General features: G+C 41.1%; 1 protein-coding gene across 3 annotated transcripts in view; it reads right to left on the reverse strand.

Annotated features, from left to right (window-relative positions):
- Nucleotides 1-17,284, reverse strand: part of EEF2K (eukaryotic elongation factor 2 kinase) — a 61,649-nt gene that overhangs the window by 13,737 nt on the left and 30,628 nt on the right. For 2 of the 3 annotated variants that reach the window (XM_077275046.1, XM_077275047.1), the window contains 8 exons: nucleotides 13,844-14,015; nucleotides 6,383-6,532; nucleotides 5,938-6,070; nucleotides 4,455-4,582; nucleotides 3,590-3,791; nucleotides 3,372-3,427; nucleotides 3,197-3,268; nucleotides 2,253-2,312 (listed from right to left, as the gene is read on the reverse strand). In XM_077275046.1, coding sequence (XP_077131161.1) covers nucleotides 2,253-2,312; nucleotides 3,197-3,268; nucleotides 3,372-3,427; nucleotides 3,590-3,791; nucleotides 4,455-4,582; nucleotides 5,938-6,070; nucleotides 6,383-6,532; nucleotides 13,844-14,015 — 973 coding nt within the window. Of the gene's footprint in view, nucleotides 1-781; nucleotides 842-2,252; nucleotides 2,313-3,196; nucleotides 3,269-3,371; nucleotides 3,428-3,589; nucleotides 3,792-4,454; nucleotides 4,583-5,937; nucleotides 6,071-6,382; nucleotides 6,533-13,843; nucleotides 14,016-17,284 lie in introns of all 3 variants that reach the window. The other variant, XM_077275048.1, reaches the window with a different exon arrangement.

A 17,284-nucleotide genomic window follows, 5' to 3' on the forward strand; every position in this document is an offset into this window, starting at 1 on the left:
AGTGGGCTTCACAGGGCTCCAGGCACGTGCAGGTAAATACGAATAATGATTTACTCCAAACTTTGATATTCTCCTGGTTGTGGGCTCAGAGGTGGTTTACAGCCCCTCTGTTGTTTGTGTGTTTGCTCCAAGGTGTGTGCCCATACTGTGGGTGTGTTTATTTGAACTATTACCTTACACACCACGGAGTAACTTTACTATATTTATACTATGTGTACCTGCTAATGCCTGGTTTTTCCCCTGTGCCCTCCCACGTTCTGGCTTTTCCCCCTGTCACATCCCTTGTACTTTTTATGTCATTTTTTGTAATAAAATTCTCTACTTTTCCATTTTTGGTTTCTTTTGGTGCGTTTTTTAATTGGATTATTATCATATTTTGCACTGAACCTTTTCAGGTATTTTGGCTCCACATCTGTATTTTACATGTGTATGTGGATTTTGACCTTGGTTATAGGCTTAATGTGTACGGGTAAGTAGATGTGGGCCAAAAGAATTACCGTATATATGGTGTGCGGGCATTACAACACTGTATTTCCAAGGTTACCCTATGTTTTACATAGATTACATACAAGTATAAAAGCGCAGAACAGGAAAAAAAAAAGATGATTATTTCACATGTCAATTCTGTATTCCGATAGCCGATGATATTAATGCTGAGCAATATAAACCATAATCTACTTTCAAGTTGAAAATCCATCCAAACGTGCAATGTGTCATGTCAGCAATAAACAGTAACAGAAGCATTCACTGGAATCTCTGGCAGCAACTCATGCAGAATCACCAGTTTATTCCGGGGGCTGTTTTTAAGGTTCACATTGGCTTTTAAGTAAAGACATTTGCTCTATTTGGAGAAAAATTAGAAAGGAATAGATGATGTGATGGGTTAAAGAACAAAAAAAGTACAATCACATAGGAACACAGCAGTACCAGCCATGTAATGCGTTCTACTAGACATATAAGGCTCTGTTCACATGCCCGATCGGACTTTACGTTATGCTCAGGATTAGGAAAAAACAATCGGAATAAATGATCCGCAGCATCAGCCATGTAATGTAACGCAGAGGGATCTATTGATTGTTACGGGGTCGGTTTGGGTTCTGTTTCTTACAATGGAAGAAAAAGTTCTGCAAGTCAAACTGTCCTCTGTTCCAAAAAAAGTAATCAATGAAATTCAATATCGAAACAGATATGTGATCAGAGCCCAAATGTATCTAGTTCTGGAATTTAGATAGTAGAAATTAAATAGGGTAAATATGGAATTGTTCATAGGAAAGAATATCTCTAACATACAGAAGTACATAGTATTTCTATATAATATAGCATATGCAGCCACAGTGAACCCAATATGTTGCCGTAACACCTCCGGCACACAGATCAGGTATGTGCAAGAGGTCATAGTGTGTCATATAGCGATAAAAAAAAGATACAAAACAGTTAACTGTAGGTCAGGATACAATTATATATATATATATATATATATATATATATATATATATATATATATATATATATATATATATATATATATATATATATATATATATATATATATATTTATGATTTTTATAATATAATAGTAAAAATTATAAATATTAAAATATAATGAAAATCAAATATATTTGTGATTTAAAAAAAAAAATTATATAAAAAAAATATAAAAATTATATATATATATATATATATATATATATATATTATATAAAATATATATTATATTATATAAAAGATATAATATATTATATTATATAAAAATGATATAAAAAAATTATATATATATATATATATATATATGTATATCATAAATATATATAATAAAAATCATAAATATATAAATATATTTGATTTGTATTATATTTTAATTTTTATCATTTTTATTATTATATTATAAAAATCATAAAATATATATAATCATAAATATATATATATATATAATCATAAATATATATAATAAAATCATAATTATATAAATCATAAATATATAGTGACAGCTGATAAATGTCAATAAGAGTGAGGCTTGTACACTGGGGCTTGCAAAGTGTCAGCAAATATTGGAGTTGGGCATCGTTCCCATTGCTATGGTGTGGCCATGATCTTAGGTAGAAGACCACGCTATATAAAGGAGAGGTCCTTACATACAGGGTTGTACTTCTGTTATATGAACCAGTACTGATGTTTTCTCAGTGAAATGAGCTCACGATGGAGAATGAAGGAGGAAAGAGAAAAGCAACGGCTGCTCTTGTGGCGACACATACCTTCCCGAAGCTGTCCTCAGACTCGGACTCAAACCGTCTGCGGTTATAATTTCCATGTGGCTATAAATGGAGAAGGTAAATATGTAAAACAAATAATCCATAATACTATGGGAAATCTTGTTCAGTCATTTCCTGCTCATTCCATGCCCCCAAATCCATATAATGTTTATTTCCCATAGGGAATGTAGCAGTGATGTGGAAGGGTTTCTATTTACCCTACGGAGGTATAGAACTAAAATGTCGGCAGAAGACTAGAAAGTTTCCCTTGACTATCAGATTGGAAATAAAGTGTTCTTTCCGACTTCTGCACTTCACCACTGGGGTGTGAACAGTAAAACGGCCGATCGATCCTATCATTAGAACATGCGCCGTCCATGTTCCTGTATATAGATGGTCACCATCAGCAAGGGAAATTCTTTTAAATGGCTTATCCTATGAATAATCTTCCTATGAAACGTCCCGAATAGACTGTTAAAAGCGGTTCAAAAAGTCAAATATTTTTGCTTTCATATTGTCCCCTGTTGCTGCCGATTTGTGCTCCTGGAGACAGGCTCTGGAGGAATCAGTCTCCTTCCCCCCTGGCAGGTGACAATGTAATCCTTTGCTGCTTTCCCTAAAGAATACATGTTCTAAGGTATTCTGCGATCCTCCTGCAGTGGTTCCCCGTGGTGAAGTCTTGACATTGGCATGCTTGGATCACTTTGTTAAGGGTTAGAGAACGGTGTTTGCTGGGTGGGCTTTGGAGCATGTGTGGAATCCTACTGTATATAGGGGGGCTGTATGTGGGTTCATACGGTGTATGTAATAAATCGTAAAATAAATATATGCTTCCCCTTTAAAAAATTAATAATAATAATAATAATAATAAAAAAAAAAAAAAGCAAAAACACAACAATGGCTTTGAGTGTTCCTGGATGGGATACCCAGGGTGATATTTGGCTTACTCTGTTCTCCATTTCATCGGATTCACTTCTCTTTTCGCTGGGACAACCACTGTCGCCACCATTTTCAGAGTCCTAAGAAAAGTAACAGGATAAAGTGGATGCTACCTTTGCGCAAAGTGAAAATAGTATTGGGAAAAATTACAAAGGTTTAGTGGAAAAAAACAAACAAACTTACTCTGTTGTTATTATCTTCATTATTCAAGTTATCGACCTCATTGAAGATGGGCCAACCTGTGCGAGGAAACACAAGCATCATCCTAATGACCATCAGCTCGTGGATCAATGCTACCACCGGCCGCCCAACCCTCATGCCATCAGTTTCTATTCTGAGACGATCCCATTAAGGAGTTTTTGGACTATATTTGTGTATGTATACTATGATGGCGTCCATACCATGCACATCAAATCTGTGACCCTGAGGGGTGGCCGGGGAGGGTGAGTTTGGCAACGAGTCGAAAGCCATGTCACTCATGTTGTCATCTCCAGAGTTTTCCGACAACCGAGAGAGCAGAGGTGGACGGCTTCCAGACATGGTCCTCACCCGAGAGCTGCCACATTTCTCTTCTATGCCACGCACTACAGTCTGGGCAGATTGCTGAAAAATAAAAAAAAACATGTGCGTGATATTATGGAGAAGTGGTAGAAACCGCACGAAGTGGAGACCCCGTAACGTTACAGAGTGGGGTCACCGAGTGCCGAGGAGCAAAGGGCAGAAAACTCACCAACGCTCTACTGACTCCATAACTGCATAGTCCAGACTTCCTCTGGTATTAACATCAGCATAAAAACTATGCAGCAGGAGCTTTATGGCCGAGGAGCTGGATGCAGCCTTACATCACCAAGCACAACGCAGTGCATCGGATGGAGTGGTGTAAAGCTGCCACCACTGGACTCTGGAGCAGTGGAAACGTGTTCTGTGCAGTGATGGATCACACATTCTCTATCTTAGGTCTGCTGGACAAGTTGGGTTCAGCAAATGTCAGGAGAACATTACCCGCCTGACTGCATCATGCCAACAGTAAAGTATGGTGGAGGAGTAATAATGCTAGGCATGGACAGGGGATCACCTCTCCTCTACACTCCAAGGGATCCCGGGATCTAGCCGATCACTGTACACATTAAAAAAAAACGCATTTATCTGACAGCTAACTATTACAACCGAGTAGTAAAAAAAAAAAAACAATACCAAAAAAAAACAAACATTTTGATAACTGATGTTACGAGAGATTGCACAAATCTCTTATTTAGTGAAATGTACCAGCATCTTGGCGGAGTTGTCCAAAACTGCTTTTTCCTGGCGGGAATGGTCGAAAGGTGTCAGCCCCATGCTTTTACAGATTTTGTTACAGGCGTGGGAATGGAAGAACAAGGCCATACCGCGCACCCCTGGAGAACAGGAAAAAAAATAACAAAACTATTCAGTAAATGTCATGTAATTAATGCAAAATTCTGTCTAAAGAAAAGACTAAGACATTAAATATTATTTTTAGGCTAATACTGGTTTGAACACTATTCTGCAATCCAACCCCTAAAAACAGGATATGGCCTTAACTGTCCAACAGATTCTGTACTGTGCGAGCAGTGAGACTATGAATTATTTACTGCGCGAACAGTGACACTATGGATTCTTTACTGTGCGAGCAGTGAGACTATGGATTCTTTACTGTGCGAGCAGTGAGACTATGGATTCTTTACTGTGCGAGCAGTGAGATTATGGATTCTTTACTGTGCGAGCAGTGAGGCTATGGATTCTGTACTGTGCGAGCAGTGAGACTATGGATTCTTTACTGTGCGAGCAGTGAGACTATGGATTCTTTACTGTGCGAGCAGTGACACTATGGATTCTGTACTGTGCGAGCAGTGACACTATGGATTCTGTACTGTGCGAGCAGTGACACTATGGATTCTGTACTGTGCGAGCAGTGAGACTATGGATTCTTTACTGTGCGAGCAGTGACACTATGGATTCTGTACTGTGCGAGCAGTGACACTATGGATTCTGTACTGTGCGAGCAGTGACACTATGGATTCTGTACTGTGCGAGCAGTGAGGCTATGGATTGTTTACTGTGCGAGCAGTGAGGCTATGGATTGTTTACTGTGCGAGCAGTGAGGCTATGGATTGTGTACTGTGCGATTAGTGAGACTATGGATGCTTTACTGTGCGAGCAGTGAGGCTATGGATTCTGTACTGTGCGAATATTACAGGTTACAGGCACTAGATTCTGTGATGGGATATTTATCCAGGTAACCAGTCTGATTTCCGCTTGTGGAGTTGGGAAGGATTTTTTTTTCCCTAATCTGGGGAAATTAGCATCTGCCTCATGTGGGTTTTGCTTTCTCTGGATCAATATGTTGGGCTATATGTTTATCTTGATGGACTTGTGTCTTCTTTCAACCTTAAAAACTATGAATTCAGGTCCCGCATCTTTCTAGAGAACATTGTGTGCTGTTAGAAATGAATGGAGATGGGAATGGAGAAGTAGACCTGCATTCATGTCTATGGGAGCTCTAAGACTTTCAGAGCAAACTTGCTTGAATGTTTTTGGAACTCCCATAGAAATGATTGGAGAGAGCCTCGCAATCGCATCCACCACTCCATTCCTGACCACGTATGACAATGCCATGTTCTAGGTGGGCCTTATTGGTACATTTAGTAGACATTGAGGGCATAATGTCAGGATTTGCTCTAAGATAGAACAACCCATTACAGTCATATAATGAAAACATAAAATTAAGTACCCAAGTTGCCATCTCCAAAGTCAGTTCCACATTCTGTATGAATTTGGGGGTCCGTGTATAAGTCTCCCACTCCTTGAATGTCTACAACAATGAGCTGATGCCCCGACCGCTCAAATGTAAAGTGGCTGAAAGCCTACAAAACAATAGAACACATTGGTCCACAAATGTAAAGTGGCTGAAAGCCTACAAAACAATAGAAAACATTGGTCCACAAATGTAAAGTGGCTGAAAGCCTACAAAACAATAGAAAACATTGGTCCACAAATGTGAAGTGGCTGAAAGCCTACAAAACAAAAGAACACATTGATCCACAACGTTCATACATCTTTATAGAGTGGTGCTATGAGTATGAAGTCAGAAATCATACCCTAGAGATACATTGCGATTATCAATTAACACATGTATTGGTATCAACACCGCAAAGAGCCAACTGAACAAGACCTACCTGTGGGGTGAGGCGAATGTTGTCGTCTCGGACGAATCCAGAGTTGGAGTTATATTTTATGTATTTGCCTTCAATGTAATGTTCTAAGTGGAATAAAGGTTTGCCTGCTCTGTCTTTCATTTCAAGGATGCACATCTGCATGATATCCACCTGCATTGAGGAATCATATATTACAATATTATAACAAGCTGGGAGGATAAAAACATTCTTGCAACACTCTTAAGGCCAGACTTATAGGAGAATTGTGGTCATGCTACAGCAATTCCCAGACGAGACGTGAAACCAAAATTGTGTGCGCCTTGCTATTGAAATATTAATTTAGGCCTGAAATTTGCAAACAAGTCACTTGCAAGAATCTCCAGAAGTTTTTGGGTTTTTTTTGCAACAGTCCTTGCAGGGTAGATCACCTACTGACAATCATTAGATGCAATGTCACAATGTGACGCATCAACCTTCACATTGTGCAAATCACACCATAGTTTAGTCCTCACCTAAATGCTGAGAAAAGGTCTGCCCCGTTATCGGGCCCAAAATAACTGCAAACTGTATATGTGGTCTTTTCCTATTATTTAGTTATAAAAAGTATATTCACAAAATAAATAGCAATTAAGACTTGAAATTTGCCCCATACATATTAATGGGTTTGTACTGGTGGAAAGCGCATGGATTTCTGCCAGCGGATTTACATCAACTGGACAACTGCACAAAGGTTTGCAATAAATTTTCTGTACGTCAATAGACCCAAATAATGCCATGATTACCCCAATAAGGCTTCCATAAAATGAATTAGTAACACAGCCTTATAGTGCAAAATTCACTAAACATATAGGGCCATACAGTATACACTTCTGCACTAACTTAGGAAATGGCCATAAAGCCTCACTCGATTAGATGGTTCCAATATCTAATATGTTTAGGCTTCCTTCTCTCGTCCAAGTTCCCTGCAGATTGTTTTCTTTTGGGATTTTCACATATGTTATAAATATATATGCTAAAGAACAAGTTCAAACCAGAAAAGCTGCTGCTGGGACTTCCTATTCTGGTCTGGAAGCCAAAAAAGAAGAAGATCGAATGTTTTAGAACGATGCAAAAAATAAAATAAAATAATGAATGAATAAGATAAATTGTAACAAGGATTAACTCAGTGTAATGTCAGAAAACAATCTAATACAAAATGTCAGCGTTTTCTATCCACTTGGTGTCTAAAGGCCCAAGGAAACATTACATGAAAGTCGGACAAATGAGGAGTTCAGTAGTGCCAGCCAAACATCGGTAGTTTCTGGGGGCCTCTTACCTATCCCCCTACAGGTGATGTTGGGGGAGGGGGAGGGGGGAGCATCAGCAGGAATAGCTGTTGGGGAGACCATCAGCAGGAATAGCTGTTGGGGAGACCATCAGCAGGAATAGCTGTTGGGGGGGGGAACCATCAGCAGGAATAGCTGTTGGGGGGGGGGACCATCAGCAGGAATAGCTGTTGGGGGGGGAACCATCAGCAGGAATAGCTGTTGGGGGGGACCATCAGCAGGAATAGCTGTTGGGGGGGGGGACCATCAGCAGGAATAGCTGTTGGGGAGACCATCAGCAGGAATAGCTGTTGGGGGGGGGACCATCAGCAGGAATAGCTGTTGGGGGGACATCAGGAATAGCTGTTGGGGGGACCATCAGCAGGAATAGCTGTTGGGGGGGGGGGGAAACCATCAGCAGGAATAGCTGTTGGGGGGGACCATAAGCAGGAATAGCTGTTGGGGGGGGGGACATCAGCAGGAATAGCTGTTGGGGGGGGGGGGACATCAGCAGGAATAGCTGTTGGGGGGACCATCAGCAGGAATAGCTGTTGGGGGGACCATCAGCAGGAATAGCTGTTGGGGGGGGGACCATCAGCAGGAATAGCTGTTGGGGAGACCATCAGCAGGAATAGCTGTTGGGGGGGACCATCAGCAGGAATAGCTGTTGGGGGGGACATCAGCAGGAATAGCTGTTGGGGGGACCATCAGCAGGAATAGCTGTTGGGGGGGGGGGGACATCAGCAGGAATAGCTGTTGGGGGGACCATCAGCAGGAATAGCTGTTGGGGGGACCATCAGCAGGAATAGCTGTTGGGGGAGACATCAGCCGGAATAGCTGTTGGGGAGACCATCAGCAGGAATAGCTGTTGGGGGGGGGGGACCATCAGCAGGAATAGCTGTTGGGGGGGACATCAGCAGGAATAGCTGTTGGGGAGACCATCAGCAGGAATACCTGTTGGGGGGGACCATCAGCAGGAATAGCTGTTGGGGGGGACCATCAGCAGGAATAGCTGTTGGGGGGGACCATCAGCAGGAATAGCTGTTGGGGGGACATCAGGAATAGCTGTTGGGGGGACCATCAGCAGGAATAGCTGTTGGGGGGGGGGGAAACCATCAGCAGGAATAGCTGTTGGGGGGGACCATAAGCAGGAATAGCTGTTGGGGGGGGGGACATCAGCAGGAATAGCTGTTGGGGGGGGGGACATCAGCAGGAATAGCTGTTGGGGGGACCATCAGCAGGAATAGCTGTTGGGGGGACCATCAGCAGGAATAGCTGTTGGGGGGGGGACCATCAGCAGGAATAGCTGTTGGGGAGACCATCAGCAGGAATAGCTGTTGGGGGGGACCATCAGCAGGAATAGCTGTTGGGGGGGACATCAGCAGGAATAGCTGTTGGGGGGACCATCAGCAGGAATAGCTGTTGGGGGGGGGGGACATCAGCAGGAATAGCTGTTGGGGGGACCATCAGCAGGAATAGCTGTTGGGGGGACCATCAGCAGGAATAGCTGTTGGGGGAGACATCAGCAGGAATAGCTGTTGGGGAGACCATCAGCAGGAATAGCTGTTGGGGGGGGGGGACCATCAGCAGGAATAGCTGTTGGGGGGGACATCAGCAGGAATAGCTGTTGGGGAGACCATCAGCAGGAATACCTGTTGGGGGGGACCATCAGCAGGAATAGCTGTTGGGGGGGACCATCAGCAGGAATAGCTGTTGGGGGGGACCATCAGCAGGAATAGCTGTTGGGGGGGACCATCAGCAGGCATAGCTGTTGGGGGGGGGACCAACAGCAGGAATAGCTGTTGGGGGGGACCATCAGCAGTAATAGCTGTTGGGGGGGGGGGGACCATCAGCAAGAATAGATGTTGGGAGAATCATCAGCAGGAATAGCTGTTGGGGGGGGACATCAGCAGCAATGTATTTCTATCATTGTTAGTCAGCCCTCCTTTTGGTTGTGTTCACACATAGTATAAATGCTGCATTTTTCCCCCCCACATTTTCTGCAGACGTCTTGCACCAAACTACGCAATAATAATTTTCTCTCGTTATTGCAGCTTTTTTTACGCATTTTCTCCCTTATTTAATGCACTTTTTATGTAGATTTGAAACAGTAATTCATTACGTTTTTCATAATAAAGAAAAGCTTTAACTCTGCACTTAGGAACGCAGATGCATTTTTTTACATTTGTTTTTTTTTTTTTTTTTTTCAAGCCTCCTCATAAAGAAAAACAAAACAGTTCAACAGCTTTATTAAAGCTTCATTAAATGACATCCACTTTAGACAGTTAAACTCATCAGATTTTCTGCACAAAAAAACGCAGCATTTATGCTCTGTGTGAACACAGCCTTAAACGAGGACTAAACGAATGCTGAACGATTGTGTAATCGGTGCTAATTAATGTCGTATCGACTTGTCAAAATCAGCTTAATTGTTCCATGATACTGAATGTAAGGGACGGCACTGATTAGTTTAATTAGCTCATAATTACTGTTGTATCAGAATAGAGAATCTTTGTTGATCTACCAGATTACAGGGGCCCTTATAGTGGTCTTCCTCAGGGGCCCTCTGCTCACGTTGCACATGTCCGTTACTGACTGGAGTTACATAAAGCCTGAATACCGCACCACGTACGTCTGATGTTCCTATATTATATGTTATTTTCCTTGTACAGCGCCACCATACTCCACAGCGCCTTACAGACATAATATGATGAAGGTGCTTTACTAGACAGTCAGTAAAATATCTCCACACATAACATGGCTATGGGGGTAAACAAGGCCGGAGGTGACCGCTTTCCTCAGGAGCAGGCGCAGTTATCTGACATGAGGCAGATTAGAAAGGAGCTGCCGTCTGGTCATGTCTCACAGGCACATGAATATTGTTATGGGCGAGACTGTGGGAGGTGGTCACACGGCGACACGGCCATGATTCAGTCTCTCAGGCTCACGTATGAGGAGGAGCGGATTCCACAATGTAAATAGGCCCAGGCACAATGTACAGCCTCACGTATGGCACGTCCCATAGACAAGTGGCCTGGGCTGTTTATATCGACGGTACAATGTGTTCCCTGCGCCTCAGCTGTCTGTTCTCAGAGGTTTAGGTTACACACCAGAACTGGAGACACGTGGTTTGGGTGATATCATAACATTCACAAACACCATAGAAGTACAGACTGGATAGACGAGGATTGCGGTGACATGTTTCTGCTTACTCTGCAGAAAGAAGCAAAATGTGAAATAACTCGCTAACTTGCAAGTAGTAATCTGCACCGAGGCTAACAACCATACACAAATACTATAACGTACACTGTATTACAATGAGTGTATATACTGTATATTACACACACCATATTACAAAGTATGTATAATATTACACGCACCATATTACAATGTGTGTATATATATATTGCACACTATTATAAGATGTGTATATATCACACACACACACTATATTACAAAATGTGTATATATTAAACACACACCCCATATTACAGTGTGTGTGTGTGTGTGTGTGTGTGTGTGTGTGTGTATGTGTATGTGTATGTGTATGTGTATGTGTATATGTGTATGTATATATATATATATATATATATATATATATATATATATATATATATATATATATATATATATATATATATATATATATATATATATAGTACTCACGCACCCCATATTACACTGTGTGTATATATAGTACACACACACACACTATATTACAATGTGTGTATATATATACTACACACACGGACTATATGTAATGAGTGTATATATAACACACACACACACACACACTACATTACAATGAGTATATATATATATATATATATATATATATATATATATATATATATATATATATATATATATATATAATTTATTTTACACACACACACTATATTACAAAGTGTCTATATATTACACACGCACACTATATTACAATGTGTGTATATATAGTACACACACACACACACACACACACACAACACACTATATAAAATATATTAGTATTTTATCTAATGATTTCTTATGCATCATGATTAAAAATAAATGCAGAACCTAACATTCTGCTAAACCTGAACACAAACAATCCCATGGGCCGGGAGCTGTTTTTGTACGAGCCCCCAGTGACAGGTAGGTGCGGCAGTGAAGGTTTGGAACACAAGGTCGTGAGCTCAGTTCCTGTCTTTCTCACCTGACTGCCAGAAACTTGTGCAAACCAATCCATCATGTAATATTTCTACATAAACATTGCAGAAAAAAAATACGTGTGAAAAAAAATAAAAATTGCACATTCAGCATGTTCTAGTACAGCGAGGACTAAGCGGCTGCCAGAATCTCAGGAGCTGCTCGTTGCCAGAGATGTAGAAAGATCTAAAGTGACAATACACTTTTGTACTAAGAAGAGTGCAGTTTTTGCTCTTACTTTATTCCCACTGCTCCTCTGACATACAGTTTTTTGTTCTTAACAAATCCGCCATTCCGTTCCAGAGTTATGGGCCTTTGTATTCAGTGCTATGGTCTTTAAGGGGACGAGGCTCCCAGGGTCATTACCCAGCGCCACGCCCCCTTAGTAAAGATGATAAAAACCAGCACTAAATAAAAAGGCCCTCCTATCCCTGGAACCGTATAGTGGAATTAAGAAAAAAAAAACAAAAAAAAAACCCAAGCTTAGGGAATCAGCGGGCATAAAATAAGAGAAAAAAGATGGCCATTTTTGACATGGTGATAGATCCCCTTTAAGCCCTTAGCCAATGCCTTCAAGGCCCAGTAGACTGTTGATGGCTCTCACCATCATGGTCCAAATCTGCAGACATATTGTCTAGGGCCAGAAAAGCAACAGTTCTCACCATTTCCAGACGCCGGTGTCGTCTAAAGATAGTGAGAGACTGAGGCAGCCCATTAGAGGCCGCTAATTGACCGCAGGGCTCATGTAGCATAACAATGTCATGTGAGCCCCGGTATCCCCAGCGCCGTCTTCACTGGAATGGCGCCAGCACTGGAGAAGGGGGGACACTGTAATTGAGAAGGGATTGTCCGGGCAGTGGACAACCCCATTAAGGTTACAACCACATCACATTGGAGGTACAACAGCTGCGGTCTCATCTCCTCTTTCCTATTTTTTGTGGTGGAGGCAAAGCGCCATTGGCCAGGATAACGCCGGCATCCAGGAGGGTCACGTAAAGCATCTGGGGGCAGATATGTACTATAATTGTGGTCTGCTGAGCATCCTGACAATCTCTCACAAGAAGGAAGCGGCACAGATGGTCTTCTGGAAGCCATTATTTCCTGACCAATGGAGGCACAGGAGGCACCTTGATCCGCAGGGGTTCCCATTTATCAGAATGGCTTAGAATGCCCTTGTGATACTTTATAAAATCTATATCACTAACATTAAAAAGGGATTTTTTTTTCCTTGCCAAATACATGCATTTGGGACTCAAAATAATTTTTGCAATTAGATGTCATAAAAATATTTGCACCGTTTGGCTTTTACAGGTTCCATTTCCCTGCACATTCAACTTTGATGCAGTCTGGGGTCATAATTCAGCTCAAAAAAAGACAAGATAAAAGTTATAAACTCTCAAGTCAACTTTCAAAATGGGCTCACTGGCAGTTTTGCAGTTATCTCGTTCTGCAGCCAGCAACACACAGTGCAGCAGGGAAGATACTTAAGGCAAATGGTGCGAAACGGTTAATGAAACCCAATTGCAAAAATTATTTTTAGCCCCAAATACAAGCATTTAAGAAAAAAAAAATTGAACACCCATCCCAGCTGCGACTTCAGCCTACAAAAGTAAATGAAATATCATTGCCCTTAAAATGCAAAATAAAATACCTTCAAAATATTAGTCTATGGGATATTCTCCTGTGTAAAGCCTTTCCATTATGTTTGCAGTCGTTTCACAGTTATCTTGGACTCCTACGTAGGCAATAGGTGACAACCAAAGGCAGCCATTAAACCGCACATAGTAACGTTCTCAGAGCCTGGAGGGCATATAAATGGGATGTGGCGCTGTAGATTTATGCGCCACCACTGCAGCAAATTCTGCAGGACGGATAACTGTAAAAATCACAGCCAAGAACGCAGTCAGACCACAGCAGGATCAGTGCGAACCTGCGATGGCGGCTCATCATGAGAACATAGCGCCACAATCACAACTCGTATCCGTCCTACCTGCTTTGGCGGTTTGTGTCGGTTGTAATCCTCGCCCCACAACTTGGCCTCCATCTGTAGCCGGACATCTTCAAAATACACATCTCTGTCAACGGTTTCCAAATAGCGTTTCGCCACGTAATTGTACGCGCTCTTCCACTGCTGACTGTGCGAGAAATTAGACAGCTTCTTCCTGATAAATGACAAGGAGCAGCGTCAATGGTGGGTATGTAAAAACTATATATTAATTTGCCTTTGTTACTTTTTTTTTGCCTTTGGTGGACAGAAGCGTATAATGGCATGGAAAAATAAGTTTTACATTATACCCATTGTAGACAACACAAAGCCAGACAAGAGTCATCCAGTGCAAGAGCCGCAGCTGCTCTCCACCCTACAAAATGGAAAACACCTCTACAATTGGCGCACTTAGAGGGAATCTGTCAGTAGGCTCAACCCTCCTAAGCCGTCTATACGGGAATGTAGGTCATAGACGGTGGAATAAAATGACACCTTTATATCTGCGATCCGATGTCTTATTCCAGAGAAATTCATGTTTTTCTTAAAATGTAAATGAGATATTAAGATCTATGGGAGGGACATAGATATTCCTGAGAATCTGCCTCTAGGTCTTATTGTAAATAAAAGGGGACTTTACCAGTGCAAGACATATAGATCAGGAGAGCAGACTGTCAGTCATTACAGATTCCCTTTAATTTTCTCCAAAATGTGACTCCATCACACCATTTTTTCTAACAGTCGGGCGGTGGCTGCTACAAAATGAACATATTTGAACGTTTTTAAGGCAATAAGAAGAACTGAACTAAGTCTATTCTGTGACTACTTGCTGATATTGTATGAAAGGCAAATGGGTGAGTTTTCTAATAGGCCTCATTCAGACTTCAGTGTCTTTCACGTTCGCAAAAAAATTGTACAAGCATCATCAGTGTGTTTTGGATCCGAGTGTCAGTGTGTCCATTTTTACCATCAGTGTTTTGGATCCGAGTGTCAGTGTGTCCATTTCTACCATCAGTGTTTTGGATCCGAGTGTCAATGTGTCCATTTTTACCATCAGTGTTTTGAATCCGAGTGTCTTTGTGTTCATTTTTTACCATCAGTGTTTTGGATCCGAGTGTCTGTGTCCATTTTTTACCAGCAGTGTTTTGGATCCGAGTGTCAGTGTGTCCATTTTTTTTATCATCAGTGTTTTGGATCCGAGTGTCAGTGTGTCCATTTTTTATCATCAGTATTTTGGATCCAAGTGTCAGTGTGTCCATTTTTTACCATCAATGTTTTGGATCCGAGTGTCAGTGTGTCCATTTTTTATCATCAGTATTTTGGATCCAAGTGTCAGTGTGTCCATTTTTTTATCACCAGTGTTTTGGATCCAAGTGTCAGTGTGTCCATTTTTTAACATCAGTGTTTTGGATCCGAGTGTCAGTGTGTCCATTTTTTACCATGAATGTTTTGGATCCGAGTGTCAGTGTGTCCATTTTTTACCATGAATGTTTTGGATCCGAGAGTCAGTGTGTCCATTTTTTACCATGAATGTTTTGGATCCGAGTGTCAGTGTGTCCATTTTTTATCATCAGTATTTTGGATCCAAGTGTCAGTGTGTCCATTTTTTTTATCATCAGTGTTTTGGATCCACGTGTCTCTGTCCATTTTTTAATCATCAGTGTTTTGGATCCAAGTGTCAGTGTGTCCATTTTTTTACAGTATCATCAGTGTTTTGTATCTGAGTATCAGTGTCCATTTTTTATCATCAGTATTTTGGATCCAAGTGTCAGTGTGTCCATTTTTTTATCATCAGTGTTTTGGATCCACGTGTCTCTGTCCATTTTTTTATCATCAGTATTTTGGATCCAAGTGTCAGTGTGTCCATTTTTTACCATGAATGTTTTGGATCCGAGTGTCAGTGTGTCCATTTTTTATCATCAGTATTTTGGATCCAAGTGTCAGTGTGTCCATTTTTTTTATCATCAGTGTTTTGGATCCACGTGTCTCTGTCCATTTTTTAATCATCAGTGTTTTGGATCCAAGTGTCAGTGTGTCCATTTTTTTACAGTATCATCAGTGTTTTGTATCTGAGTATCAGTGTCCATTTTTTATCATCAGTATTTTGGATCCAAGTGTCAGTGTGTCCATTTTTTTATCATCAGTGTTTTGGATCCACGTGTCTCTGTCCATTTTTTTATCATCAGTATTTTGGATCCAAGTGTCAGGGTGTCCATTTTTTTACAGTACCATCAGTGTTTTGGATCCGAGAGTCAGTGTGTCCATTTTTACCATCAGTGTTTTGGATCGGAGTGTCAGTGTGTCCATTTTTTTACAGTATCATCAGTGTTTTGGATCCTAGTGTCAGTGTATCCATTTCTACCATCAGTGTTTTGGATCGGAGTGACAGTGTGTCCATTTCTACCATCAGTGTTTTGGATCCGAGTGTCTTTGTGTCCATTTTTTATCATCAGTGTGTCCATTTTTTACCATCAATGTTTTGGATCCGAGTGTAAGTGTGTCCATTTTTTACCATCAATGTTTTGGATCCAAGTGTCAGTGTGTCCATTTTTTACCATCAGTATTTTGGATCCGAGTGTCAGTGTGTCCATTTTTTATTATCAGTGTTTTGGATCCGAGTGTCAGTGTCCATTTTTTTATCATTAGTGTTTTGGATCCGAGTGTCAGTGTCCATTTTTTTATCATTAGTGTTTTGGATCCGAGTGTCAGTGTGTCCATTTTTACCATCAGTGTTTTGGATCCGAGTGTCAGTGTGTAATCAGTGTGTCCATTTTTACCATCAGTGTTTTTTTATGGATGGAACAAATGACACAGCTTCTCACATACTTTGCAATGTTTAATCATGGACATCAGCGGCATATGTCATCAGCGATTTTCATGGACCCAGAGACTTCATCAAAAAAACACAGACATTGCTCCGTGATTTTTGCACTGACACATGGTGCGCAAAATACACAGCCATAAGAACATCCCCATAGACTATAATGTGTACATGTTCTATCCACGGACATCTGAAGGAGGCCATAGGGGGAAGGATGGAATATACTGCATTGCTTAGACATCTTGCAGCGTGATGTAGAATCTCATTTTGTGATACCGACAATGTTTGATTGCGAACAATTCCACCGCTGTCCAAGGGCCATTCTATTCACTTCAATAGGACTTTGCTGCAAACCATCCATAGCCCATGAACAAGAGTGGTAAAGTGTTTGGTTAAGCATTTTCTGTTTTTCCAATCTTGGACAAACTCTTTAAAAGGTTCTTCCACAAAATAAAAGGTTATCTCTTAAATGACACTAATTACTGATCACTGGAGGTCCAACAGATAGGACCCCCACTAACAATAAAGTCATGGAATATCCTAGCAATATTTTTTTCACTTTTGTAAAAACTCGTTTAACAAGTTCCGGCTCTCAGTGTTTGCAAGAAGTAAAGATTTCGTGCCAA

The sequence above is a fragment of the Ranitomeya variabilis genome, chromosome 7 (assembly GCF_051348905.1).
Source record: "Ranitomeya variabilis isolate aRanVar5 chromosome 7, aRanVar5.hap1, whole genome shotgun sequence".
Classification (NCBI taxonomy): Eukaryota; Metazoa; Chordata; class Amphibia; order Anura; family Dendrobatidae; genus Ranitomeya; species Ranitomeya variabilis.